At 51.1% G+C, this 27720-nt stretch overlaps 4 protein-coding genes and 1 non-coding gene across 11 annotated transcripts; 2 read left to right on the top strand and 3 right to left on the bottom strand.

The window, feature by feature from the left end:
• Positions 1-14115, top strand: ninl (ninein-like). 4 transcript variants are annotated; one of them, XM_019860277.1, is made up of 31 exons: positions 49-156; positions 1388-1596; positions 1986-2079; positions 2172-2362; positions 4334-4400; positions 4777-4841; positions 4912-5001; positions 5626-5820; positions 6493-6629; positions 6701-6841; positions 6916-7090; positions 7390-7500; positions 8329-8415; positions 8500-8638; positions 9132-9197; positions 9306-9403; positions 9471-9551; positions 9698-9825; positions 9907-10044; positions 10245-11252; positions 11469-11573; positions 11688-11757; positions 11827-11943; positions 12028-12111; positions 12218-12313; positions 12373-12483; positions 12622-12705; positions 12769-12852; positions 12949-13083; positions 13277-13390; positions 13652-14115. In XM_019860277.1, exons 2-31 carry the CDS (start codon positions 1402-1404, stop codon positions 13841-13843), a joined length of 4398 nt encoding a protein of 1465 aa, XP_019715836.1. In that variant the 5' UTR covers positions 49-156; positions 1388-1401; the 3' UTR covers positions 13844-14115. The 4 variants fall into 4 exon arrangements, with proteins under 4 accessions (XP_019715837.1, XP_019715836.1, XP_019715835.1 ...); XM_019860276.1 differs by having other exon boundaries at positions 12919-13083; XM_019860278.1 differs by lacking the exon at positions 1388-1596 and having other exon boundaries at positions 1-156; positions 12919-13083.
• Positions 13905-17751, bottom strand: gins1 (GINS complex subunit 1 (Psf1 homolog)). Of its 4 annotated transcripts, none has more exons than XM_019860284.1 (7): positions 17685-17751; positions 15825-15889; positions 15655-15753; positions 15163-15253; positions 14973-15089; positions 14559-14633; positions 13905-14470 (listed from the first exon to the last, which is right to left on the bottom strand). In XM_019860284.1, the coding sequence occupies exons 2-7, from the start codon at positions 15857-15859 to the stop codon at positions 14402-14404; spliced, it is 486 nt and encodes a 161-aa protein (XP_019715843.1). In that variant the 5' UTR covers positions 15860-15889; positions 17685-17751; the 3' UTR covers positions 13905-14401. The 4 variants fall into 4 exon arrangements, with proteins under 4 accessions (XP_019715843.1, XP_019715841.1, XP_019715840.1 ...); XM_019860282.1 differs by having other exon boundaries at positions 17630-17723; XM_019860281.1 differs by lacking the exon at positions 17685-17751 and adding an exon at positions 16130-16384.
• On the top strand, positions 17711-21838 carry abhd12 (abhydrolase domain containing 12, lysophospholipase). Its single transcript, XM_019860280.1, has 13 exons — positions 17711-17955; positions 19171-19292; positions 19358-19463; positions 19610-19729; positions 19817-19847; positions 19931-19976; positions 20048-20177; positions 20259-20296; positions 20423-20502; positions 20579-20661; positions 20870-20948; positions 21017-21144; positions 21648-21838. Exons 1-13 carry the CDS (start codon positions 17819-17821, stop codon positions 21682-21684), a joined length of 1137 nt encoding a protein of 378 aa, XP_019715839.1. The 5' UTR covers positions 17711-17818; the 3' UTR covers positions 21685-21838.
• Positions 21188-23324, bottom strand: cox20 (cytochrome c oxidase assembly factor COX20). Its single transcript, XM_019860285.1, has 4 exons — positions 23135-23324; positions 22381-22495; positions 22233-22296; positions 21188-22139 (listed from the first exon to the last, which is right to left on the bottom strand). Exons 1-4 carry the CDS (start codon positions 23174-23176, stop codon positions 21992-21994), a joined length of 369 nt encoding a protein of 122 aa, XP_019715844.1. The 5' UTR covers positions 23177-23324; the 3' UTR covers positions 21188-21991.
• A 524-nt stretch (positions 23325-23848) lies between these two features.
• On the bottom strand, positions 23849-23920 carry trnae-uuc (transfer RNA glutamic acid (anticodon UUC)). Its single transcript has one exon. It is a non-coding gene; the product is annotated as a tRNA-Glu (tRNA).
• Positions 23921-27720: the final 3800 nt, after the last annotated feature.

Genomic DNA, 27720 nt, shown 5'->3' with positions numbered 1-27720 from the left:
GCGCTGCTGTGAGTTGAGTCTATCGGCTTTATTTTGGTAAGTGACCGGAAGTAGCATCCGCTCTTCGAGGACAATTGGCTGACTCTGCCAGTGGACGAGCAAAAAAGACAAGAACGGATGAAACAGAAGCATGAAAAACAAGCCAACTTAACTGCGGTAAGACGCATCATCTAACTTAATACCGAGCTCGATGACTAATTCGTTTCCTATCTCAAAAAATGGCTAACTCGTGATGCTGACACTTGAGTGGAGGACGACACTTAAACTCGGCCCAATTTTAAACGTGTCCAATGTTGTCTGTTTTCTATACTTTTTGGAAGGCTTGTTTCTTTCGTTTTTAGAGTTTCTTTTGTTCCCGCGGCGTGCGGCTCGTTACCATGGAGAGCATCAGCCTCTCTCTCTCTCTCTCTCTCTCCTCTCTCTCTCTCTCTCTCTCTCTCTCTCTCTCTCTCTCTCTCTCTCTCTCTCTCTCACACACACACACACACACACACACACACACGCGCGCGCGCGCGCACACACACGAATACATTCGATTATTAATAGTATTCATTCACATGACCCGCCGATTCGCATTTTCGCAGATTTTTCCACAGTTTTTTATATATTTTTTGAAAAATCTAGATTATTTTCCCCTATCTCCCTGCGTTTTTCGTCAAAGGAATATTTCTCGGGGTTTTTTGAATACATTTTCAATTTTCAATTGCCAAAATCTGCAGAAAACTGCCGCAGATTTTGGCAATTTGGGGGCCTGCCAGATCCCGACTGGATATGTTTTCATACCGTGGGAAGGTTTGTCAGATGCTTGGCATTCTTCATTGAGTAATCAGGAAAAAAGACCACTTTTTTTTCTTTTGAATTGCATTCAACTCAACTGTCAGGCATTTCAGAATAGGACAACCATGAAACCAATTGATGAGACATTCATCACTCAGTGTTCAGTTACATTTGGATCTTATTGAGTTTTGGATCTGGCCAAGTCTTGGTCTCGGATAGCCCGGCCTGGTCTGGAGCGCAACACGATAAGGAGTTTGGATAATCGACAATTTGTGGTGAGCTGCGAAAAAAAAAAAAAAAAAAGGATTCGACTCGGAAACTAGGTTTTGATTTGACCAAATTGATTTGTTAAATTTTAAAATGATTAAATCCCTAAAATTGTATTGCACCCCAAGTGTCAAGATTTGAATCGAATTGTCTTTCATGAGAGATCTACATCAGATATAAGCAGTTTGGCACCACTGAGAATTTGAAATTTTTAAAAATTGAATTAACTTGGATAGTTTGGGCTTTGAAAGAGGAAGTGGAGGACGGAGCGTTTCGGGCCAGATGATCACAACCCGTAGCGTAATGGCCTCACGTCGCATCATCTGCTCTCATCGCATGCCAGCGAGATGCGGCGGCATGGAGGAGGCGGAGCAAAGCGTCTACGTGGCCCAGCTGAAGGCGGAGTTCGACAGCTGCGACACGGCGTCCTCGGGCTTCCTGGGGCCGCAAGAAGTGACGGCGCTGTGCAGGAAGTTGCATCTGGACGCTCACCTGCCGCTCATGCTGGACTCGCTGCTGGGAGGAGGAGGAGGAGGCGGGGCCTACGCCAGGGTGAGCTCACAGCACACCAACGCTCGTGACCTCACATCAAAGGCTTCACGGCCACCTGAAGGCTCGCAACTGGCAGAAATGTTGATGGTTGTTTTCCAAAGCCCAAGCAGATGTTTGCAAATGTCTTATTTGGAAAAAAAGGCTTCTATGGAAGATTTGCTGTCGTTTCAAAAACAAAGAAGATATTTGCAAATGTCTGGGTGTGTGAAAAAACATCAGTCTGGTTTCCTGGAGGACGACAGAAATTGGAGAATATTGAGAGGCTGAAATGACGAAGATTTGGGCAACCGGAAACTGAATCGCTGATCAAAATGTTTCTCGATGAATCATTGAACTTGTGGTCCTGTGAGGGGTGCTAACAGGAAGCGACGTGTGTCTTGGACCTGCAGGTGGACTTTGAAGCGTTCAAAGACAACTTTGTGGAGGTTTTGTCTCGCTCGCTGGACTTGACGTCCGATGACGACAGCAGTTACCTGCAGCCAGGTGAGGAGCGCTAACGCCAATCGCCGTGCGTCACGTCACGGCTTCGTTGACCTTCTGCGCGTGTGTCTGTTGGTGCGCGCGTACGCGTGCAGTTGTCGTCGACGAAGTGAAGCCAAAGTTCACGAAGGGCCAAAAACGTTATGGCCGCCGCTCGCGTCCCGACGTGACGCCGTCGCAACCGTCGGCCGGCTCGCCGGCACCCGGCGGCAACGCCGCCCGGACGTCGCCGACGGGGCTCCGCGGGTCCAAAGTCCGCCGAGCTGCCTCTCTGGACAGTGTGGAGGTGAGGCGTTGTCATGACAACACACACACACACACACACACACACACACACACACACACACACACACACACACACACACACACACACGGCAGGTTACGCATGTTTGTTGCAGTTCAACACAACACTGTGGTGCCTTGAGATGTGAGTTGAATTCATTCCGTCAGCTTGCTTGTATCTCAAATCATCTTTTCCCCATTGAAATGAATTCAAATGCCATTCAGCCCTTCCAGCCCTGAAATTTTTGTTTGTAACGTGCTTTTTGACGAAGAAAAATAGCACTTTATGCTTCATGAAACAACGAGTAAACAGAAATCCTCCATTGTCCGAGTTGCTTCTGCTCATGACGTTCAGGAAACGGGACGGTGAGGAAGGTCAGCGCTGGTGGTTCACGCCTCCTTTTTGCTTCGCTTCAAATCAAAGCTTGCAGCTTTCGTGTTCGGCCCTCTGACATTCCACACGTCGCATTCCTCACGTTGCGCTGCAGATGTTTGGCTTTCCGCGCTGATTCGCCCAAAAAAGGCTTTGGGAAGGGCACAGCATTTCGCTCTTTGGAGAACTTATTCCTGCCGGAGTGGCAAAGAAGCTTGCGCTGTGTAACGCTGCTCAAAAACTTGCGCCCTCCAAAGTGACGGAATGCCACGTTTTCTCAAGTATCGCTTCAATTGCTCAACTGTGTTGCGTGTGCAGTGTTGCAAAGTTAGAAAAATGTTCCAAGATTCCTAATAAGTCCCCGAAACATCTTTGAAACTCCTCAAAAATGCAAAGAATCCGAAGTCGTTTCATCAGCTCTCATTCCACTGCTTTGACTCATGTTTTTTGTTTTTTGTCTTGGCATCGTTTCCGTACCAGTATCGAGTACCGCTTCTTTCAGACTGAAACCACTACTAATATATATTTTTTATGAGTATGCAGGACTTAGCAAAGTCTTAGCCTTTATAGTTGAAGCCTTTGGGGATTATCAAATGTCATTGAATATCGAGCGTTTGACATCCCAACCGCTAGACTGAAGGATGGAAGCCGACTGGTTTGATTCGGTTTGATGACATACGAGACTCGATGCGCCACGGAACGGATTGAAAGTCAAATAGATGGCACGCGTGATCCAAGGGAGGAGTCCGCAACGCACCGTCAATAAATCCGCTTCTGCGTCTTAAGCTAGCGATCGCTCAATACAGATCAATAGTTGGGGACTCAACCGCCCACATACATGTTGTGTTTTACGCCGGTGGCGCCAACGGTATTTTGTAATTCCACATGCATCTGTGGAACTCGACAGGCGCGCGCCGTCTCCGTGGCCCAAACGCGAAGCGGGTCACGAGCGCCTCGGGGAATGGGAGAGAGAGCAATCGGAAGCCATCCTTTCACAAGCGCATGTTTCTCTATCTATTGAAGGGAATAATGAACCTCCCGCCCGTTCCACCTTCTGTGTGTAGTTGGACACAGAGTAGGCGCGCCTTGGCTTTTTCTACCAGAACGAGCATCAAAACATGCGTTCGCACTGTGCGACCGGATGCAATTTTGAGCAGCTCGCAAAACGGGAGCATTTATTGCGAGCATGTTGGGCGCACTGTTGAGCTCTGGCGTGATTTTCGCCAACACAACAGCAGCAGAACACTGTCGCATCCAAAGAAATAACTCAGGTCTGAAGTTAGGACGAGCGCACTGCTCGTCTTTTTCCCACCAAGCTGCTTCATCACGTCAAGCTCCCGAAAAATCACACGCAGTCACACGCAATGCGACACGGATGAATTCACTCATGTTCAAAGTAAACTTTCCCTACTAAAGACACAAAGAGGAATTTCCGCACTGCTGCGCTGCTCGTTCTTCCAATGGGCAGCTGAACACGTGTTGAACATGTGACCGACCTTTGACATATTCTTCGAATGGGTGGATGAACATGCGATGAACCCATGACAACAACATGTGATGCAATGAAGAAGTTGTCACGAACATGCTCCGTTTTGTCTGCAGAGCTTGAAGTCGGATGAGGAGGCGGCAAGTCCCAAGCACGGCACCTCGGCAGACTTTCAGCCAAAAGGTATTTCTCATTTTCATCCCTTTTCATTTCCGGTGGGCAGTGATGGGTCATAATGTCCTTTTGTTCATTTCGAGTCATTGACCACAAATTAATGGATGACAGATGACACAAATGAGCCCCAGAAGACTGAATTTAGGGGGTTTTGATTTCAGTTATTGGTTCCATCCGGACACAAAAAAGAAAAAAAAAAAATCACTGGGCTCAAATGACAGTCAAGGTTTTGGCCAGCAGTCTGTGAAACGCTTCACGTAGAAAAGCCGAAATGTCTGCAAACTCCGATCAATGGTCACCTAAACGTTATGTGGACATTTCTACTTATGTGTCACGTGCAAAGAACCCAACACGCTCACCTTGCCAATGTGTTCTGATGCCGCAGCTTCCAAGGAAGAAGGGGAGGAGTCAGGGTGTGATCACCTGATTGGTCGAGAGCCGGGCACTCAGGTCAGGCTGCGCCCACCGGTAGACGCGGGAACGCTCCTGGCTAATGCTATGCTAACCTTTGACCCTGCAGGTGCACGACAACTCGGAGCAGGTTACACTTGCGCACTTCCAGAACCTTCTGTGTGGCTCCTCCCCCATTTGCTGCTCGACACCGCACAGGGTCAGTCAGTCAGTCAGTCAGTCACACATCCTCAGATCAAATTGAGAACTCGGTTCTGGACTGTGGCAGGGGCGAGCGCCATATTGTCACTCAGTTTGACATCACATCGCCATGCAAGGCACTGCAACGCAATTGACAGCGCTTTCAATTGGCTTCAAGTCAAACAACAATGAAGGAAAGTCAAAATAACATACGAGTCAGCGTTGAAACGAAATTCATTCTGGATGAGACGGCATCCTCAAAGAAATGCGACGGCATAGTTTCCATCGGCACACCTGAAAAGCATCATCCAATCACAGCCCAGGGCCGCAGCTGTCAGTCAACTGGGCGATCGAGTGGGCGGGGCAGGCTGAGTGCACAGGCTCAGCAGGTGGACGGGCGGCTGCTCAAACGTTATGGCGGGCTGCGCTTTTTAAAAAAAAAATATGGTTCACCAGGACCTGCACCTCCTTCCGCTCACGTCAGCTGACCTGACGGCCAATCCTCTTAAACCGGGTCACATGACAACAGGCGGGTAGAGGGACATGGCGTTAATCTGTCGTTGATCACGTGCTTGTCTCAGTGCAGACGATTGTGAAGTGAAAGGTGTCGTGGTGTTTTCTGACCGCCGTCTTCCCCATGCAGACGCTGGCGGCGCCGGAGGACGGGTCGCGACCGGAGGATCACTTGGCCCACCGCACCTCGCCGTCGCTGTTGACGGCCACGCCAGATCCCAAAGTCCTCAGCCGGCTGGATGACGGCTCGGGTTGCACCAGTCCCGAGAGATTGGTCGCTCTTTGGACGGACGAGGGCGTCCGCAACGCTCGTGACATCCTGCAGGTCAGTCCGGACGCCCTCACCTTACGCTTTACGCAGTGCTGCCTTGATGTACGAGTGACCCCGCTTTGGACTTTTGTCAAGATGCGAGCCATCGTTCATTCGGGCAATTTCTTTCTTCTTTTTTTTATTTGACTTGTGAGAGCAAACTTGAGGTCTGAGGATATTTTCTTCATCCTCAGTGAGAAGTGACTCCTTTTTGTGAGTTGAAGTATATTAGCAGGAGTCTATTCAGCCTGGCTTGTGTTTGTTATGCTGCCTCCCAGTGGCCAAGTTGAGCACAGCAGGAGCAGCAACAACAAATTGAACGAAGGCATTCAAACGCTTGAATTGTTTACATTGGCTTGAATTAGGTTGCTCCATTGTGTTTTGATAAAGTACAATAATATCCCAGATGTTAGTTTTGATTTTAAGGACAGTCTGGAGTGCATTCGTGGCATTCTCATTCATTCCAGTGATTTACTTGGGTGGTCCCAGAACAAATTCAACTACTACATTCAGGTCAAGATGGTGAGAAAGGAAGGAAAATCTCAAGCCTGATTATTAAATCCTTGACAAGAATTCCTTAATCCGGATCAGCGGCAAATGGACGGTGGCACTTTGAACAATGGGAAATGTGCAATTCTCTATTTTCCTTGGCTGAGGTCGGAGGAGTAATGCGATTTGTTTGTGCAGACGCTGGACTTCCCTGCGGAGGAGCGCGTGAGTTTGTGTGAGCTGACGCTGGCCCTCGACAACGAACTCCTGGGCAGCGGCAATGGAATCCACCACGTGGCACTCATCAGCTACAAGAATGAAATCCAGCACCTACGGTCAGCCGGTTGCTCCCCATCCTGCCGGCCTTCACCGACGTGGTGGTCACGGCCGCACCGTGCGCTTTCAGGGAGTGTTCGGAGCAGGCCCGCGGCGAGCGCGACAAGGCCAAAGCCGACCTGGACCGGGCCGAACGCAGGAACCTGCAGTTGCTGCGCGAGGCGGACGAGCGTCTCGCAGGCACGGAGGCACTCAGCCGGACCAGGATCAGGTGAAGAAAAATGCAAGTCGCACTGCTGCACCGTGATTGGTCACACGTGCTTCACGTTGCTCTGTGATTGGCAGAGAGCTGGAGCAGGACTTTCGGGAGCGTCTGACGGCACAGCGCGGCCAAGCGGAGCAGGAGAGCGATGCTGCTGCGCAACAGCTGGAACAGGAACGCCGAGAACTGGGACGGCAACTGAGCGTGCTCGAGGTGCGGGAGGCGGAGCTACGAGAGGAGCTTGCTGCTGCCGCGCAGGTATGTCAGTGAATGAGCCCGCCCACCTCACCTTACTTCCACTCTGGTGGTGTTGTGCTTTTAAAAAAGTTTTTTAAAAAGGTGTGCGCGGTGAGCTACAAATTGAGGTTTTCCAGCTATGAGGTTTGGTTTATTTTTATTTTATTTTCTGCTTTGTATTGAGAGCCAAAATTCCACCCGGGATTCAGATACACTGCCACTCAAGTGAAGAGAAAATTAATTTTCTCTACAAGTCACTTAGAAGTGCGAGCCACATCCTTCAAAATCCAAGTGATCATTATTGTTCTTGTTCTGCTTAGGAGAAGGCTCATCTGGAGGAGGAGCTTGGGGACCTCAAGCACAGGCTGAGTGAGGCAGAAAATGGCTCCCAACGTCTGCGAGCCGACTTGAAGCAGCTGCTGCACCACAAGGTGATGCAAAATAAAAACTTTCCCGAAGGGGCATTTTTCTTTGGAGGCCATTACAGAGTTTGTTAGGTTGCCACATTGATTTTTTTTTTTTTTTTTTTTAAATATGTCATGTCAAAGGAGGAAAGACACACAGAGAAAGGGGGTGTCGTCAAGGACAGCGTACTGTGTAGTGCAACATTTAGCACCTAATCTTGGTCTTCAACTCCAAAACTGTGCTGATGGCCAATCCAAAGTGACACAACGTCGCCATCTGCTGGCATGTGCTTGTCAATACGGTTACATGTGTATGTTGTTATGTTAAGGGGAAGATAAAATAAGACTTGCCTTCATTTCATTCTACATTAGAGAATATTTGTATTAATATATATTTTTCCCTTTTTATAGAAATGAATGAAATGTAGAAGCGTGCACTTCACAGACAAACTGGCTGGAAGCCTCTTCCACACCTCAACCAACCTATTTGTCGGTGGCAGTGAAGGCTTGTATCCCAGCCGACCAATTCAAACGTCCCTGGCCGTCAGTCAGCGGCGGGTTTTCGGCCGCATGACGTCACTTCGACCTCATGTGGTGTCCAAATTCGCATTCAGTCTGCCTTTTTAGAATTTGGAAACCACGTGCGCTCGAGTTGCGCCGGAAGGGTCGTCATGCGGCCTTCGGAGGACGAAGCCTCTGAATTCGGACACGGCCTCTTTTTCCCTCCTGGTAAACGCGACAGTGAGGTTGCCAATAAGTAAATGAGACTCACCCGCGGTGTCAGGTGTCCTCTCATCAAAGATGGAGGAGGACTCGCCCGGATGACCTTTCATCTGCTCTCTCTCTGATTGGCAGTTTGGCGGCTTGGACGACGTCGGCGCGGCACTCAACCCCGAAGACCAATTCGCGCGACTCCTGCAAGACTCCGAGCGCCAGTGCAGAGTAAGAAAAGAAGTGCACATTTACTTCCCGTGGCGTGACGAGCGCGTCCTTGCTGACCTGAGTGTACTTTCGTGATGTCTTCAGGAGCTGCGGGACAAAAACGACGAGCTGTGCGTTGAGTTGGAGTTGCTAAGGAGTCACAAGAAAAGCCACAGGAAGTCAGTCGAGCGCGTCGTCGCGCTAAGCCGGTCTGAACCGCCATCTTCCAGCGAGTCCGAATCTGGTGAGTCCATTTCTTCGGAAACCATTGTTGGATGATCAAAATTTGTGGCTGTTCCAAGCGGCCATTCCGTCATTTTAGGGAAATCTCGTCCTGTCGCCAATTCTACTGACTGAAGAGCAGTCGTCATTCCTGCCTCCCCAGGCACCACAAAGGGATTTTTAGTGGGCATTTTTCGGGCATTATCTCGGGCCTCAGGTTGAAGTGTCATTATTGGGGGGAGGGGCCTGTCGGGTTGCCACCGACGGTTCAAAAAGACACCGACTTGGATACAGACAACACACTTCGAATGCAACTAAGTGGCGTCATCAGAAACTGGATTCTAATTCCTGCTCGGCCAGTTGGATGGGGTGCATGCACACACACACACACATACACACACACACAGACGTTGGCGTGATTGAGCGTACGTGCGTCCTAGTTGCAGACAGTCTCTCGTGGCTTCCGTTGAGGATGAAGTCTGATGAACAACTTTCGTGCGTTTTGACCTTTTCAGATGATCGTGACATGAAGCGCCGCTCGTCTTCTCCTCGTCGCGCCGCAGTCACTCCGGATGACGCAAGTCAGTTCTTCTCATTTTGTCTTTCCTTCACAATTGTGTAGAAAGCAGAAATTAGCCCCGCCGGCCGTCCCGTACGTAGCGCTTGACTTTTGACGACTCGCTTGACAGTGGCGGCCGTCAGCATCGAAACGGAATTTGCGGTGGAGAAGCTGAAGGCCAAACACAAGCAGGAGATCCAGCAACTCAACGTCCAGATGGAGACGCAGGTAGACAAAAGCGCTCGGGTCAGGCTTGACCTTCGCGTACGCCGCTCTTCCTCTTCCTCTTCCTCAGGTCAACTACTACGAGCGCAGTCTGGACAGGATGAGGCAGAGCATGGAAGTGGAGCGCAAAGACATCGCTCAGGCCTTCAAGGTGAGCCGCACATCCGTCCTATGACGTGTAAGCCGTCGCTCGATGCGTCCTTGACACGTTCTGTCGCGCGCCGTGATGTGAGACGTGGTCGGATGATGTCAAACATGTCACGTGACTTGTTCCGTAACGCGTCTTTGACCTTCCAGCTGGAGATCAGCGAGCTGGAGGATCAGAAGGCCGAAGCGGAGCGTCAGGCCAAGATTCTGAAGGAGGCGCTGGACAAACTTCACAATCGGCTCCAACACGGCAGCTGGTCTTCGGAGATGGAGCGCAGGTGAGGCAAGACCGGCGTCCGCCGCCGCCGTCGCCACATTCTTGGATGTGACGTCAGGAAGCGTGCGGCTCGCTTTCCCAGGATGCAACGGGAGCGAGCCGACTCTGAGCAGAACTTCGCCCGAGAGATCGGAAACCTGGTCCAGAGGCTGAGCACTGAGAAGGACCAGCTGGAGGCGGAGCTTAAACTCAAGATGGACCAGGAAGTCATGAATGTCAGGTGGGCGCTGATGTTTTTTCCAAACGGTCATCTATGTTTTGTTCTGCACTTTTTTGTTCGTTTGCAATTTGTTTTTTTTAATTTGTGCTCCTTTGTTCATTTGTTTTTGTTTGGTGTGCCAGTTTCTCGTTTGCGCTGCTGTGTTTGTTTTTGTCGTTTGTTTCTTTTGGGTTAAGCTCACATTGTAGCATTGTGAGCAGGGAGGAGGCGGCGCTGGAGCTCTCGCAGATGAAGCTGCATCACGCCGAAGGTCAGCGCCGCCTGCTGCACCAGGTGCACCTGCAGCGGCAGAGACAGCAGCAGTGGGACAAGAGGAGGCAGCAACAGCTCCGGCAACAAAAGACCTGCCTGGAGCGGGAGAAGAAGAAGATGGAGGAGAGAAGGCTGCAAGAGGAGGAACTTATCCAGCAGGAAAAGAGAATGCTGGAGGAGGAGAAGAGCAAGATGGAGGAGGAAGAGAAGAAGGGGATGGAAGAGAAGGAACATCTCCGGCAGGAAATGATACGGATGGAGGACCAAATGAAGAAAATGGAGGAGAGGACCCTGGAGGAGCAGAAACATCTCCGGGAAGAAAAGAGGAAGCTGGAGGAAGAGCTGCGTCCCCTGAGGGAGCAGCAGGAGGCGCAGGACTGCAGCCGGCGTTTTCAGCCAAAGCAAACGCTGCAAGACTCTGAGCAGGAGGTCCGACCGGAGGAGAACGTCTCCCGGCCACGGCTTTCGCGGCAGCCTCTGACCTCACGTGACAGCTTTGACCGGGAGGAGCCAATCTGGCCGCAGAAGCTTGAGGACCAGGAAGTCGTCCATCCGGAGGCCCAAACGATGAACCTTAGCCGGGAGCCAAGGGAGTGGGCCACAGAGCCTGACGGTCTCCATGTAGGGCTCCTGCAGGAGGCTCTGAAGCGGGAGCGCGCCGCCGTCTCGCTGCTGCGTTCCAGCCTGGACCGGGAGAAGGAGGAGGTGGTACGTTTGAGCCTGGAGAAGCGCGGCTACATGACCATGGCGGACCAGCTCTCTGCTCAGATTGTGGAGATGGAAGAGGAGATGGAAGCCCTGCAGGAGGACACCAAAGTCGGCCGGCGCGCCGAACACGTCGAAAGCTTTGAGTCCTTTGAGCGGGACAAGCAGAAGATGAAGAAACAACTTTTGGAGATGGAAAACCTGGTTGTTCTACTCCAGGACCTGGACCGAGACCACAAGGCTCCCCCAAGGTTTGTGGAGCATCATGCCGCTCCCTCCGATTGTAATCTCCATGATCATGTGATCACGCCAATGCTGCCCCGCAATGCACCTCAGCTCGCCGCATCAGCAACAGATTCATCGGCATCATTATCATCACTAACCCAATCGCCAGCATGGACACCTTCGAGCTTCATTTTACACGTGCATTCGCTAATTTGTTTGTATGCGTGTATGCGTGCGTGCAGGACCCATCTGGAGGAGGCACGCTCTGACAACGCCGCCCTGCAGGAGCGTCTTTGCGTCCTGCAGCAGGAAGTTGACAAGCTGGACGACGAGGTTGCCAACAAAAGGCCGGTGACCTCTGAACCTTCACAGAAACCGTTCACAGCTAATCGAGGGCTAGCCACGCCATCTTTGACGAGGTTGTTTCTCGGCTAATGGGGTCTTGGATGCGGTTGTTCCAGGAGGAAGTTGGAGGAGATGGAGCAGCATCGTGAGAGCAGCAGACAGGAAGTGGAGAGGCTACATCAGGAGGTGAGAACATGTCCCAGGAACCTCTGACCCATGATGACGGGTGATCTCTTCCCCTTGCGTGCATGTCAGATGGCGACATACCGACAGGAAGTGGTCAGTCTGAGCGGTAGAAACGCTGAGCTGAGCGCCGCCAACGCCGAGCTTAGCGCGCGCCTGCAAGAGCGGCAGGAAGGACACAAGGCCCGGGTGAGGAGAGAGCGATCCTCGGACGCTGCCGCATGCAGCTGGGCACTCCTTTCACAATAAAACCCGCCTCTTCCTGTGTCGCAGGTGGTGCAACTGCAGGAAGAGGCGCAGCTTCAGCGGGAGCAGACGCTACGGCTGGAGGAGGAGCTTAGTGGCTGCAAGCGCAAGGTTGGACGGCCAGCATCTTATGGCATTGATGAGCAATTATATCTCATTTTGGTGGGCTGGCGAGGACCCCCACACGCAAGTCAGCGAATGTTGTTCTACGTCTCAGGTGAGCGAGATGGAGGCGGAGCTTAGCGCGGCTGTGGCCGAGAGGCAGAGGATGAAGGCGGAGCTCCGGAGAGAAGACGCCCTTGGCGGTGACAGGGTAAGTCACGTGACACGGAAGAGAGGGGCACGACGCTTCCCGGTGTTTTCACATTTCAGGCGGAACATCTGCCCCGAGACGCGCCCTCGTCACGCCAGGACGACGAGAAGCTCGGCCACGCCCAGGAAGTGACCGATCTGCGCAGGAAGCTGCAAGATTCCCACAGGAAGGTGAGGATGCCCGGAACGGATACTGCGCTGTCATGGAATGTTGGTGGCTTCACTATTCCCAACAGTGAGTCAGCGGCATTATTAGTCCAAATATATAGAAGTCCGTGGCTTCAACGCGTTTGTCTGGTTTGGTGGCAGGCGGAGGAGATGGAGTCCAGCAACAGGAAGTTGATGAAGGACAACCAGGAGAAAGACACGCACAATCAGCAGCTATTCAAGCAGGTTAAAGTGCGCGTCAGCGCGTGCGCATACGCGCACCCGCCTAATGCACGCGTGTGTGTTCAGGTCCAGCAGCTGCTCCAGGATCAGCAGAAGCTGAGCAAGCAAGTGGCGCGCTCACACATGGCCCGGACGCAGGCCGAGGGGCAGGTCAGACAACCACCTTCATCATCATCACCATTATCATCATTGCCATGGTAACCCTTCCTCCCCCAGGCTGATGTGGCGCTCGGTCTGGTGCAGCAGGAAGGGGCGGGGCTCAGGGAGAAGGCAGAGCAGCTGCAGGCTCAGCTGCAGGAGGAGCAGAGGAGGAGTCTGCGGCTGGAGGAGGAGCTACACCTCTGTGCTCGCCAGAGCTCCGCCCACATCAGCCTCAAGGAGGTGAGCGGCTTTCCCGAGAACTAACTAGCCAGCGAGTAGCTTAGCCACATGCTAACTAACTAGTGGCTGTGTGACTTAGCCGTGTGCTAATTAACCAGGAAGCGCTAACTAGTTGGCTAATGAATGAACATTTTGCTGATTCTGTTCTGAAATGTGGCGGCTTTGCACTCTGACTACCTTGCGTTGCGTTCAGGAGCAGCACGAGAAGGCACTGGCGGCGGCACAGCAGAAGACGCAGGAGCTGGAAGTCAAGCTGAAGGCATCTCGCGTTGTCCTGAATGAGAAGGTCCAGCAGCTCCAACAGCAGGTCAGTCGCTCGTCTTTCCACAGGAACGTGACAAGTGGTTGTCCATCTTGTGGGATTTTAAATAAACGGTCCAAGACTAAAGACTAAGCACCTAAAACCTGTGACTTTCACACTCAGGTTCACGGCAAATATATAATTGTTTGCATACTACCAATCCATTTGGGTGCGAAACATGTCGCTGTCCATGCGGTTTTCTGTGGTTCGCTGAGATCCAAAGGCGCCCGTGTCTTAACAACGGTTGGGCCGTCGTCTCGTCCGCAGATGGCGAAGAACGTCAAGTCGAGCGTGATGTTGAAGGAGCTCTACGTGGAGAACTCGCAGTTGATGAAAACGCTGCAGCAGACTGAACGGCGTCACAAAAACGCCCAGCAGGACAAAATGGTGCTGGAGGAGAAGGTCTGCGCCCTCAACCGGCTGCTCGAGGACATCGTGCCGGCCGCGCTCAACGTGTAGACGCGGATGGTGTTGCCTCCCCTTTGCTACTCTTTGGTGACCCAATGAGCCCTTTTTTGCTGTTTCCACATTGCAAAAAAGGTGATTTAGTTGTCACGTTGACAATCCTGTTACAAGAAATTTGTTTTGGTGGTCAACACCATGTAGGGCCTGCACCTGTATCAGGTGGCTTCCCAACGCCATCCCGGATATTCTTATTCCTCAATTTGAGTTTTGACAGAATTCCACATTTACTACCCTTTCATTCCTAATAAAACATTGAACAACAACAACAAGGAAAGTCTGCATCTATCCCATTGCAATCTTCACCTCATTCAAACGGCCTAAAAAAACTCTGCATTCCAAATATTTACGCCTAAGCCACATTTCAGTTCATACAAAATTATTGTGACGGATTTCAACCATTCCAAACACAACTTGCTCGTTTAATTTCACACTTCATGCGTGGCCAGACAAGACACAAACGCAGACCAACATCGTTAACAGGATGGCAAACAGCTGCTGCACTTTGCTCGGCAACGCCCCCTGTCGTCCCGGAAGAGGAGTGCAAGTGGTCGCTCAGTGGACGACATGCTCCAGGATGCCTTGACGAATCAAGTGCTCGCATTTCCAGCGTGGCAGGAAGTGCTGTGGACACACGTGTCATTTGACTTGCACTTCCTGCTACTGCCTTGACAGGAGGAAAAAAAAAAAAAAAGCCGAGTTGTGACCTGACCTGACTGTTTTTCTTGAGAAGCACGAGCGTCCCGTCGTCGATCTCCAGCTCGCCGTGATCCTTCACGCACCTGACCTGATGATCCAGGAAGACGTCAGCTGCGCTTGTGCAAGAGCTCAGTGGAAACATGCTACTCAGGCTGTTTCCAAATCCATAGGCTGCATCCTCGTTTTCGGCCACGGTGTCACTTCCGGCGCGACTTGACCGCCGTCCAAATTCACAGTTGGCCTGTCCAAATTCGCCACGGTTTCTGCAATCCCCAGAGGCTACATGAGGACGAGCCTTTGAAGGCGTCCAAGGACCCAATTGTCTTTCTCAAATTTGGAAACCACACACACCCCTCACTTGGCCTTCACGCGGCCGTCAGAGGATGCAGCCTGTGAATTTGGACATGGCCTTTGTGTGTGCGCTGACCTGGATGTAAAGACTCTTGGGCGGCCTCATGTCCTGCGTGACGTCCAGTCCGCCGCCTCCGCCCAGCGAGCGCATGAATGAGGCCAGCGATTTTTTGTAGCACGTGAACCACTGCAGCTGCGCACACGAAAGCCACGGGGTCAGGAAAGGTGGCGCCGGTGGAAAAGCGACACGAGGCTCGCCGGCTCACCTCTTCGGCGCTCATGTGGAAGCGCACGTTGGCGGGAAGCACGCTGCCGTATTCCCAGCGCAGAGCTCGGATCCGCAGCAACCGGTCGTACCTGAGGACGCGCTCGTGTCATCGGGAGGGAAGATGCTCACTCACAGGCAGTCGTGGAGGACGACTTAGCGCTTTCGTTTACTAGATTCAGCCACTTTTCAGACGAGCTGAGTGACACAATTGGTTACGATGGCATTTTAAAATAGTTGGCAACTTTGCCTCAAACGCCACCTTTTACACATTTGGCCTCCAAACACCAAATTGTTTCTCTGCTTGTGAATCGTGTGAGTTGAAACTGGACAACTACAGCTGGAGATATGCAACATTTTTAGAAGCGATCATCCCATCGATTAATGAAAAGTTATTTTGCATTCAAGGTTATTGGCAAATATATTTTGCACTAGTCGAATTCTTCGGCTGCTTCAGTTTTGTCAGAAGGCGGTGGCGGCGTGCGATGCTTACAGGTAGGCGCCGACGCAGCGTTGGTTCCTCAGCAGGCAGCAGTGACGCAAGCGGATGGAGGGCAGCAAGTCGGCTCTCTGCTCGCTTTTGGTCTCGTTTCTGCAACGTAAACGCGAGCTCGTCCGTCACGCAAGTTGCACAAGTCGCCCGCGCGAAGAGCCGAGACGTACACGTCAGCCTGGTTGTGTTCGTAAAGTGCCTCCATCTCCTGCAGCACCTGTCGCACGCCGTCCTCCTGCTCACACGCACACGGGACAACAGGGACCGAGTCACACACGCACACACGCACTCTTCGGGTCGTGAAAATACTTGCAGGGCACGAAGGGATTCAAGTGGTGCACGTCAAGCGTATTGTATGCAACTTGGCTGCAATTGTGCATCCCAACCAGAAAACACGGCGCCTGCTTCGATGCGGCATCTTCTCGAAGCGCGCAGGAAAATACGTAAAGGGAGCGGCGGCCTTATTTTGTCTCACGTTGAAGGCGGGAAGTTGTCCGTCGCTGATCCGCTGAAGCTCTCGAATGAGCTCGACGGCTTTCTCGCAAAACATCCTGACGAGCTAAAGGTCACAGCACACCTCAACCCGCGACAAGAAACCAATACATAAACAACGAGGAGAAAGAAGACAGCAAGCAAGCAGAAACAGCTGACGTTTGCCTCTAGCGCCAAAAAAAATAGTATTTCCGGCGTGGTGGTCACGTGACGCTCCGGATGCCGCTTCGGGACAAACTTTGTCAATTTGCAAAAGAGAAATTCATGCGACACCACAAGTTATCCAAGATGATAACCACCGTCTTCTTTCTCATTGTTTTAATATAAGGTGAGACTTGTTGCACGCCCAAACACGCCCGACAAATGTAATAGGCACATTTGAAGAAAACACAAAAAGACACGTGACGACTGTCACCATCGGAGCTGCTTTTCCGTCTTGTGCCTTCCCGTACCCTAAAAAGTTTAGCCTGCGTAAATCCATGCTAGCAAGGAGTTTATCGAGTATGTTAACGTTCCACAATTGTCTTTGAAAACCAGCTTTAGCACTGACGTTGATATCTCATCGAGGCTTTCAAGTAAAAGTAAAAAAATTGGATGGATGGACGTAGCCTAATGTTGTGGGTGGTTGAATCAGACTCTTCAAACGTTGCGCTGTCTTCTGATTTCATGAGTGTCAGCGGTTGTGGGAACTGGACCGTAATACCTTTAGAGAGCGACTTTTGGAGCGTTTGTGTCGTGACGTCAATGATTATGATGAGTTGAGCTCATCAAATAATTATTTTCCTGCGGTCCTCCTTACATTGTAAAATGACCACCCGAGAGAGCCCGGCGGAAAACGCATGTTGAGGAAACACAGACACGATATTCGCCTTCGCCTCATTCAGAATACAGCGCGTTTCTGCTTCGTCTTTGCGCGTGAACGAGGTAGCATGAAGGCCTCTTGCTAATGCTGCATTCGTGGAAGATGGGAAGTTGGACTTTTTCAATTTCCGAATAGGAAACGTGCAAGCGAACGCCCCATTTCAAAGTACGAGTTGCACAGTGGGATAAAAGGAACCCGACACGACGATGGCGACCCAATGGAGACACAGACCGTGAATGGCAAAACGTCATTTATTTTAAAAGATTAAAAACATATATTGATTTGGCATCGATTTGATTATTCCAACTAATTTACGTAACACAACGTGATTTGTACTGACTGCGTGGAAATGCCACTCTCTCGCTGAATGAAGTGATTTGGTGACATTAATAAAATGCCTTGAAGATAAGATATTCCTTTATTTATCTAAATTAAGGAAAATGTGGGTTGCTGGAGGTCAAAATGTGTTGAGATGAACCAAATCGGAATTCGCTATCTTCTTTGTTTTACTTTCTCCTCGAATGCTTTGAGGTCGGAACGAAGACGATCCCAGTGGGATCATCGTACTCCGACTTCCCACTTTTCACGAATGCAGCAGCGGTCGCGCGTTTTATTTCCCACCTTCCACCGAGACAGTGAATGCGGCGCGGTGGTCGTTGATTGGCTGTCCCTCATCCGCTCGCTGTGCTCCTCAACGCCCGGACTCAGTCGCCCGCCGCCAGGCCAAGACGAGTGTCGGTCGCCCGGCGTCCGCGAGCCGCCCCTCCCCTTGCCCCCTCCCTCTCTCCATCTGATGCTCGCTTTGCAGACATGCGGAAGCGGAGAACGTCGTCGACGACCGTGGAGCAAGAGGAGGGAGACGAGGCGCTCGAGGACGCCCCCGAGGAGACATCGCGGCCCGCGGCCTATTCTATGTCCGACATGAAGACCTTCGCCGGGCCACGCAGGTTCCGTTCCCATTTTGCAATTTGCCGACGCTCGCTTGCCTGCTTTGATTTGCTCTGATTTGGCTTTCAAACTGCGCAACAAGATGGTTATGTAAAGGTCACATATTCTATGGACGAAGAAGAAAGAAGTCAAAAGAAAGAGGTCCGAGGTGGCCGTTCGTGTTAAACATTTCCAAGCGGACGTGAGTGGCTCTGGATGAGCTCCAGCATGGTGCTGGTCAGACTTGTTTGCTTTTATGGCTGAGCAGGTCGGACCAGCCCGCAGCCAGCGGCCTCTTCATCACATTGGCCACCTTTCAGCCACGCACGCAAGCACACAGCGCTTAGTGAACCTCACATGACAAATGAGCCATGATCAAGCGCTTGTTAGCCACTTCTCGTCGACATCATCACTTCATCACCGCTGTCTGTCAAAAAGCACTTTGTTCAACCTTCTCTTCTGGTGTGTTCAAGTCAGGTGCTTGTCCCAACTTTTCACCCACCATCTTGACCAACATTAGAGTGCAGTGAAGTAGTAGGGCTAAGCGTTCATCAAAAAAAATGACATTCAGGCGTTTATTGAGTAGTGCAAGCCACCATAATCGTAGACATGATTTGAACGGTAACACTGTGCCCAAAAAATGGGGGGAAAAAAACAACTCTTGGCCAAATATTTCACCTTGCGGTGAAGACGAGTCGACAACTCACCGGGTCTGGAATTCCACTAGCCACCACTGAGCGCATAGCTCCCTTGCAAGTGTTCTTTTTTTAATCTCTCCTAGTCTGCAAAACTCTGGCGCTAATTGGATTTACCGTGCACGTGTCAAGTGGATGATGGGGAAGGGCGATATGAAGCAGTCAAGTAGACGCAAAAGAGTAGCAGCTTAGTGGACTCAGAAGTGAGTCAGCAAATGTCTGTAACATTGGTCACTTTTCCTCAAAGATGAACACTGCGTGCCTGGGAGGGCCGTCATATTATCAGTCTACATGCGTTGCATCATCTGTTGCCGGAGCAACACGTCTGTCGCCTTTTGTGAGTGATAATGCTAACTGTTAGCATGTCAGTGGTGTTTTCTACGATAGGTTAGCATGAACTTGGCAGGCCATTCCGAGGGTGCTATGTCCAAAGACACTGTCGGGTAGTGGGCGTGTCTCAATCTCTTCTCGCTCTTCCCTCGTGATGAAGACGTTTGCCGACTGACCTTTTGAGCCGCACTCTGTCCCGTGACTTTGCAGGCGTGGCCCCGTGTCCAAGGTGAAGCGCGCGGCCAAGTGGCTGCTGATGCTCTACGTGTGCGTGCCCTTCGTCGTCAAGCTGTGCCCGTCCATTCAGGCCAAACTGGTCTTCCTCAACTTCGGTAAGTCCCCCGGCGGCCGTCGTGGAGTCCACGCCGCCTCACGGCCTGCCCTGTCGTCCCCTCAGTGAGGGTCCCCTTCTTCCTCGATCTCAAACGACCTTCGGACGTGGGCCTTGACCACACGCTCAACTTCTACCTGCAGCCGCAACAGAAGCTCCGCATCGGAGTGTGGTGAGAACATGCGCGCGACGTGATGCTTTATGTCTCTGTGGATGTATGCGTATGCACATCTCGGCTGTCTCGGCCTGGGTGCGTATGCGCATGCATGTACGTGTGCACGTGTACATACGAATCTATCTGACGCGTCTGTGTGTCAGGCACACGGTTCCTGCAGACATATGGAGAGAAGCTGGCGGCCAAAGCCAAGAATGGTTTGAATCGACATTAAGCTCCGCCCACCCAGCCATCCTCTATCTCCATGGAAACACAGGGACCAGGTTACACACACACACACACACACACACACACACACACACACTGTTGTTTGGGCGCCGGGGATCACACCTCACATCGTTTGTGCGCAGAGGCGGCGACCATCGAGTCGAGCTGTACAAGGTAAGCCGGCTGTCGGCCGCCATGCCTTTTGCTGGATTGAGGATGAGGCCAAAGCGGCGGCGCCCCCGCCTGTCTTCTTTCAGGTCCTCAGCTCATCCGGCTACCACGTGGTCACCTTCGATTATCGAGGTGAGAAAAGCTGCGCGACTCCCAGCGCCACGTCCGTCGCTCGGGCCTTCACGCTCGGCGTTCGCACGCAGGCTGGGGCGACTCGGATGGGTCGCCGTCAGAGGGCGGCATGACGGCGGACGCTCTCTTCGTGTACCAGTGGCTGAAGGAGAGGCGGGGTCAAGGCCGAGTGTACATTTGGGGACACTCGCTGGGAACGGGGTAAACGGCGTACTCCCAACTATGCCGCGCGCCCACTGAAGCTCCGCCCCTTCCTCACTTGTCGTGGCTTTTGTGTTCCAGCGTCGCCACCAACCTGGTCAGGCGATTGTGCGACGGAGGTAAGCCACGCATGTACGCACACATCGCAGGGCCGTATATGAGCCGGTATGGCCCAGCCGGTTGGGACACACGAGCCAAAAGCGCTTCAATCCGTCCAGTGAGGTGGCCACCGTTTTGCTTTGCAGGAAGTCCCCCGGACGCTTTGATCCTGGAGAGTCCTTTCACCAACATCCGCGAGGAGGCCAGGAGTCACCCCTTCGCCACGGTAACGCCCACGTCGCGCCGTGGCCACGGGTTAAGTCGCGTGACGCTAACGTGAGCGTCCGCCTTGTCGTCGTCAGGTGTACAGGTACTTGCCTGGCTTTGACTGGTTCTTCCTGGACGCCATCACCGCCAACGACATCCGCTTCGCCAACGACGACAAGTCAGTCAACTCCAACCTTTCCACGGGCACATCTTATCAAGCCGAATAGTGATGGATTCGAAAGTATTTGACGACTAGTCGATGAATTGGTGCAGTTGAATCCAAAATGCATGCACAGCATTTCCTTGATGTGAGCAGCATCTAGTGGACGCGGGAGGAAGTGCGGCTGATGTGATCATCCAAGCTTGTTGGGATTTTGTTTGTTCAGTGTGAATCACATCTCGTGCCCCGTGTTGATTCTCCACGCCGAGGACGACCACGTGGTTCCTTTCCACCTGGGCAAGCAGGTAGGGCGGCGGCCAGCTCGAGTCACGCCCGTGGCCCCTGTCCAATGTCGCGTGTGCCGTGTCCTCAGCTGTACGAGGTGGCAAAGCGCTCCAGAAGCCTGAGCGGACATAAAGTGGAGTTTGTGGCCTTCCCGTCGTCGTTGGCCTACAGGCACAAGCTCATCTACAGCAGCCCCCAGCTGCCCCGCATCCTCAGGTAGCCGCGCACGCTTCCCCCACCACCGCGACGCAAAAGTCAGTCAGGGTACTAAAAAAAACTTTATTTGATCTAGTAAGATAACTTTGTGGTTACAGAGAGACATTATACATTTGGTTATTAAATTTTTCCTCACACAATTCAGATTGTGGAAATCTTCTCATCTCCTAAGATTGGGCCTTTTGTTAATCTTACGTGGAGGCGTGCAATTTCTCATCACCCGTTCGGCCAGCTCCGTTACCGGAGGGCCGCCTTACTGCTTGTTTTCGGTGTGTCCCTCCTGCAACACCCCCCACCCCGATTCAAATGAGGAGCTCATCGGCAGAAGCCTGAAAAGGATCCTGATCCTTTGAATGGGCTGTGTCGCAGAAAGGACACACCTCAAACAAGCAGGACAGCCTCTCTGGAGGACTGACTACTATGTTGCGCCGTGGCCAAAACTCAGTTAAGAAAAAAATGTGGAATTTTGTTTTCAGTAATAACCTTTTTTTTTTGTCTTCCAGGGATTTCCTGGACACACCCCCTCCCAAGAAAGAGTAATCCACCCCCACCGCAGTCGCACACACTGTTGAAGATTTGATGTTGGCGTCGCTGCGGCGGCATCCAGTTTTGCTCAAGCGGCCGCTGCAAACGTCAACGTTTTAATGTGATGATGGTGTTTCACTTGAACGCTGAATAAAATGTTTCCCGTTTGCAGCGTGGCCTCCGTGACCCCACCCTCACAAAATAACCTGTTTTATTTTGTGGCGCCGGCGTACGCTCGGCTCACTTCCCACTTGAACGTTCTCCCAGCCGCTGCGTTGCATGCAACAAACCGATAGGCAATCACGTTGCCAAGCGTGTGAGGTCAGGAGGATCCCGAGGTGGCTTGTGAGTTTTGGCCGCTGCGCGCTGGGTCTGCGGGGGTCCCCTGGTAGATAATCTTGTTTTTCATACCGTGCTGGATCATCCTCTGCTGCGCTCGCTGCCTGGCGTTGCTGGCGCGGCAGTAGCACCTGCGCAAACGCAAAGCACACAGTCAGCACGAGGCACTTCCTGTCAGTGGCGTCTGCTGAGGAGCTTTCATTGCGACGGACGGGTCGACTCACCAGGAAGCCAAAGTGGCGAGCAGGAAGCCCCCCGCGCCCACGTCGAACGACCTCTTCACGCGACCTGCACTCATGCCGTCGGCGCATCATCATCATCATCATCATCATCGTCATCGGCGTACGGGCGGCCATGCATGCGTGCACCTACTGGTGGCCAAAAAGTGCAGGAGGCCGGCGGCCAATGAGGCACCAGCACCGTGAAGAACTGCCTCCCGGGCGCAAGGCGTCTTTTGCACATCGAGGATGCCCAGCAGGCGGTAGCCCTGTGTACACACAAACGTTCATACAAAAAAAATATGGGATGAATAAAATCACTTTTTGCTATGGTCCCTCACAACAAGTTAAAAAAAAAATGGAAGCAAGGGCAAGCACTGTCGTGTCGGGCGCCCTTTTGGCCTTTTTTCAACTTCACAACACAAATAAAAAAACGGCACAAAGGCAACATTTTTTTTTCCCATTTGTTTGAACGGAGAGCTTAGTCTTTGTCTACTGTTCAACACTATTTTGAGATGCTCGATCCTAGTTTGAAACCCTACCTTCAAATACGAACCATTGTTTTGGATCATATCCCTAGTTTCAAACTTTAACTCTAGTTTGAAACCCTACTCTAAAAGCCTAAACTTACTTAGAAACCCTAGTTTAAAATTCTACCCTAAAAGTAAGCCCCCCATTTGAAACTCCATTTCGAGTTTGCAGTTCTACCATGGGGTCCTAACAATAATTTAAAAATCTATCCCCACTTTGAAACCTTACTTCGCAAAGGTGAAGGTGAATGTGTTTGACGTTTGAAGAGAAGTGGAATGATGTTGAGATGTTTGTCCGATCAGGATGCCAATGCTAAAGAACTAGCCACGAGAACGAGGGGAAGGTGACGTCAGGCAAGTAGGTAAGGCAATGCTGACCTTTTGCGTGCTCGTCCCTTGCTCGTCTTCGTCTTGGGACATTTCAGCTGACGCGCGCTGCCTGCTTGCTGAACAGAACTTCTTTCAAGCCGACACGTTGAGCGGAAAGAAGACAAAAAAATTCTCAGACTGAGACTCGACCTTTGCAGGCGTTACGCAGAGGCGCCACCACTTTTCAGGTCCGACTTGTCCGTCGGCAGACAAGGAACGCTATGAGCAGCTTTTGGTTCCGCTTAACGTCTCAACAGCATGCCAACATTTCGACTTGACTTCACCGATTTACTTGTTTGAAAACTATAATTTTTTTCCACGTCATGACATGATGTAATCGTAGGATACGCTCGTACGTTTTCGTCGATTTAAGGAGAAAATCTGTCCGTCCATACGCAGGTGGCCGTCCCTTCACTTTTCATGGCAGAATTCTTGTGGGCTGCTTTTGGCTCCGTCGCAGCAACATTCGCACAGTTCCACGTTTTCTCACTTCCTTGTTTACACAAATCATTTACAAGTCAATGAATAATGACTATCGCGATGTCTTGGTAATACGTCGAAACATCTTTTTTGTTGATTTGGTGGGAATAATCGTCCGGATTCAGAAATAATTATTTCCTGTTTGTTTTGGGTGTCACGGTGTCCATTCATCAGTTTTAGATACACGGACACACGGACGCGGTAAAGTGATGTGACAATGGTCCAGATAAAGAAAAAGACACGTTCCCATACCGGGAGTCGAACCCGGGCCGCCTGGGTGAAAACCAGGAATCCTAACCGCTAGACCATATGGGACATACGTCAGCTTCATAAAATAGTCATTAATAATTTAAATTTAGTTTTAAATTTTCGGATTGACAAGTCAGGACAGCTACTCGGTAGCGTCCGTCACCTGTGTCTTACACCTGTGTTGACAGAAAATGTAATCGCGACGTCATATATCACATCTGCTCCAAACCCGTTCTCGCACTTCGGCTGCTTCCAGACCAGTCAACAAGTGCGCAGTGACCCAAAAAAACAACAAAAACAAAAAAGTCGGTGTGCGATCGCGCGAGTCCGTGCCACATTCTTGTGTACCACAAATCGAGTACTTGGTCCGCTCCTTGGCTGGAGTGCTCCCCTCAATAGACACTAATGTCATGATGACGAAGAAACGACAAAGTCGAGTTACCTTGCAGACAAGCCCGCTTCCTGCTTTTCCATTTATGTCTTTTTTGGCTAGCAAGACAATTTCAACGTCAATGTGGTTTGCTGTTTTGGGGGGGTTTGAACGCTATTTGGTGTTCTCACACACAGCCTAGGTATTGGTGTTACTTGGGTTGTCTCTTCTTTGACGTCATTTTTAGTGTTCGTTGATCCCGACGTCATCTTCGTGTCAGTCAGACTTAGTGGCACGGTGGACAAGGGGTAAGTGCTTTTTTTTTTTCTTTTTCTGGGGAGCTTCTGATGTTTTTGAATGTCGTTGACCGGGGAGAGCAGGTGGGGGTGTTCTAATATGACATATTTGATTTCATTGAATGTTCTTTGAGGGTCCCCCGACGGGAGCCGCGCCGGTGGCATCGACCCCCTCAGCGGGAAAGACCGGCGGGTGCGGGCCGTGGAGGAGCCGGGGGCTAGACGGCTGGTCGGCGTCGTCAGCGCTGCCGGCACTGGCGGCTCTTGCGATCCTGCTGAGGGCGCCCTCGTACGGCGAGGGCAGGTAGACCATCAGGAAGACGCCGTCGTCGGAAGCGGAGCTGGGCAGCTGGCGGCGAATCGACGACAGCAGCCGGCATTTACTCTCGGGGTCGCGCAGGTCTTCCAGTGCGATGACGTCGCCCAATCGCAACCCCCGCCTTCGCCGCCACAAGGCCACGCCCACCAAGGTGAGGAAGAACACCAGGGAGGAGACGGTTGCCAGGACGACGGTGCCCGCCGGACCCCAGCTAGGGGGGCGTGACTCCTCGCCTGAACTATGCTGGGCCTGCGCGCGCACACACACAAAGACACGCGTGATGCCATCAGGTCAGGTGACGTCATCGGTCGATGGGAAGCTTCCGTGAATTCATTCATTCGATCAGTAATTGTCACATGAATGAATGGAGTCTCCCGTTTCTATCATTTTATTCTTTTTTTTCACCCCTTGCCCTAAAAAAACGGGACGGCTTAACTTTCTTATTGTTGTTTGTTTGTTTGTTTGTTTGTTTTTCATTGTCCAGTTTCAAGAAAGTTTGTCAAAAGTATGCGCAAAAGCGGCCTGCAATCACTTTGATGCGCTGGAGAAAGTGTTTCTTCTTGTCAGATTCGGTGACGGCCGTTGTCCCGCAGAGGGCGCTGCGAGTCCACTAGAATCGACGAAGTGCAACATCAACATCAATTACATGAAGCTCAATAATCAGTTAAATATTTCCAGAGGCATGATGTCGTCATACTAAATGTTAAAAAAGGGCTACAATATACAGTGGGCATGCGTTTATCGTGCAATGTTGCTCGTTTTTTGACACATATTTGGAATGTTATGACTCGTATATTTTTATTTACCAGCGAGCAAACCGGCGGCACGGTGAGCGCCTGGAAAGCACGTTTACCTCCCGGCAGAGGTCTTAGGTTCGACTCCAATGCACCCGGGCCTTCCTGTGTGAAGTTTGCATGTTCTCTCCGAGCCTCCGTGGGTTTTTATCCGCGAATGGTTGTTTGTCTATATATGTGAGCTGCAATTGGCTGGCAACCAAAGACGACTGGGATGGGCTCCAGCACGCCCGCAAGCCCACTGAGTATAAAGCGGATTAGAAAATGGATGGATGGATCAAGTAAAAAAAAAAAGATATATATATATATATAAATAAATAATCTTCACATTTCATATACTTGTATGCTTTATTTGTCCCTAAAGGTATCTTAGACTTAATTATTACTTTTTCCAGTTACTAAAGGTTTCTTGATATTTTCATTTTTTTAAGTTGACCTATAAAAGCTTGGGTAAACTAATAAAGATTTTATCATGAGTTGTTATTTATCGCTCTGATGTTTCATAAAAAAATCCACTTGTTGCTGAATGTAACCCTTCATTCATAAATGCTACTGATGATGATGATGATTATTATTATCATTATCATCAAAAAGCTGGCGTGCTTGAAGGGAAAAAGGGGCAGAATCGGAATCAGTGCAAAACAATCGAGAAAAGTTTTCTTGCATCTCTGCTTTAATTTTTATTTTTAATTACGTGCATTTTTCACAAACGCGTTGAAAACATTCAAACTACTTCGTGGTATCAAGCAAATAGTCCTCCCAAAAGGAGTGAGCAAATTCATTTTTCGAATGTTCCTCGTCATTTCCTATGTTTACATTTTAATGTCGTTTCGTTAGCGTTAAGAGCAAGACTACCCGAGTCACGTTTGAAACTTTTCAAAACTCAAACAACGTACTCGACGATGCCGACGACGACCAGCTCAGCCGCCTCGAATTCACTTTTGCGGATGACTGACAAGACAAAAAAACAAGTTAGCGCAGCATTTAGTGCCGCGACGAGGTTTGGCATCTTTCTCGAATTGTGACACATTCGGACGAGTTGCGCTACTCACGTCGCTGTTCGCGTCAGTGGACGTTCCGCTCGACCAGTCCAGCGAATCTCGCCCGGCAGGTCCAAATTTGGTCCAACTGCTATCCAGAAGATTCCTCATGGGGCCCGATTGCTGGCCGGCGGCCGCCGCTGACGTGGTCGTGGAGCCGTCGACGCTTCAACGCGTGCGTGTGAGCTGCGCCCCGCCGGCAGCCACCATATGTATGAAAACCCCTGTGCGCGCGTACGAGCGCGCGCGAGCCACCCCTGGTCCCGATGGGAGGGGCGAGTGTGCGTCTGTGCCTTGCTGTCCACGTGCAGCTTGAACTCCGGTGGTGCCTCGAGATACGAGCATTTATTCTAGTTTACGAGACTTTTGGATGAAACGAATCTGTGTGTGTGCGCGCATTGCAGCCACGCCCACGATTTAAGACTCGTCTTTTTTAACTCATTGACTTCCTTTTCCTCACCGGCTAATTGTGTTGGTCGTCATAATGACGCCACCCACCTGGTGCTGTGTGATTGCTTTGGAGAATTTAATTTTGTTTTTTTCCGCGTTTCGCAGCACTTCACGCCAAGCTGCTCTCACAGGCGTAAAAAAAAAAGACGAATGAGTTTTTTCTCCTTTTGCGCCTTTCGTTTAATCCCGACGAGAGAAATAAAAGGAAAACAAGCAAAAGAATGGGAAGCGGCGAGCCGCCTCAAAGCTGCTTAACGTCCAAGATGAGAAACTTTGAGATGATCCACTCGTGTGGAAATCTCCAATCCCACAAAGTCAAGGGAGGATTGGCGGCGGCGACCGTACGCGCACACGCGCGCTTTGCGTGGCCTACTTCGTGCCACGCACACACGGCGGTCGAGCGCATCGAGCTGAATATTGAGGGCGAGTTGAGTCGAGTTGATTAGCGAAGGTCATCGCCGCTCAGCTCTCTCACTCCGTTCCAATAACATCAACATTAAACCACCTATTCCTTAAACAGAGTACAGTGCAGTTATTTCATCCCCGGGGCCGCCAAATTAGGCAGTGTCGCCCCCTTTTGGCGACCCGATGCACGTC

This window comes from Hippocampus comes, unplaced genomic scaffold (genome assembly GCF_001891065.2).
Source record: "Hippocampus comes isolate QL1 unplaced genomic scaffold, H_comes_QL1_v1.1 scaffold39, whole genome shotgun sequence".
NCBI lineage: Eukaryota > Metazoa > Chordata > Actinopteri > Syngnathiformes > Syngnathidae > Hippocampus > Hippocampus comes.
Note: the sequence above shows the minus strand (reverse complement) of the source record. Positions and strands in the feature narration are given on the sequence as shown.

Coding starts and splice junctions, on each gene's coding strand:
- gins1 (XM_019860281.1), bottom strand. CDS start 16,204: ATGTTTTGCGAGAAAGCCGTCGAGCTCATTCGAGAGCTTCAGCGGATC. Junction 15,890..16,129: donor GACAACTTCCCGCCTTCAAC/GTGAGACAAAAT, acceptor GCGTGTGAGCAG/GAGGACGGCGTGCGACAGGT. Junction 14,634..14,972: donor CCAAGAGTCTTTACATCCAG/GTCAGCGCACAC, acceptor CTGGATCATCAG/GTCAGGTGCGTGAAGGATCA.
- cox20 (XM_019860285.1), bottom strand. CDS start 23,176: ATGTCCCAAGACGAAGACGAGCAAGGGACGAGCACGCAAAAG. Junction 22,496..23,134: donor AAGGGACGAGCACGCAAAAG/GTCAGCATTGCC, acceptor GTGTGTACACAG/GGCTACCGCCTGCTGGGCAT. Junction 22,140..22,232: donor CTCGCCACTTTGGCTTCCTG/GTGAGTCGACCC, acceptor GCGTTTGCGCAG/GTGCTACTGCCGCGCCAGCA.
- ninl (XM_019860276.1), top strand. CDS start 1,402: ATGGAGGAGGCGGAGCAAAGCGTCTACGTGGCCCAGCTGAAGGCGGAG. Junction 5,002..5,625: donor GCTGCTCGACACCGCACAGG/GTCAGTCAGTCA, acceptor TTCCCCATGCAG/ACGCTGGCGGCGCCGGAGGA. Junction 6,630..6,700: donor AATGAAATCCAGCACCTACG/GTCAGCCGGTTG, acceptor GTGCGCTTTCAG/GGAGTGTTCGGAGCAGGCCC.
- abhd12 (XM_019860280.1), top strand. CDS start 17,819: ATGCGGAAGCGGAGAACGTCGTCGACGACCGTGGAGCAAGAGGAGGGA. Junction 19,730..19,816: donor CATGGAAACACAGGGACCAG/GTTACACACACA, acceptor GTTTGTGCGCAG/AGGCGGCGACCATCGAGTCG. Junction 19,848..19,930: donor ATCGAGTCGAGCTGTACAAG/GTAAGCCGGCTG, acceptor GTCTTCTTTCAG/GTCCTCAGCTCATCCGGCTA.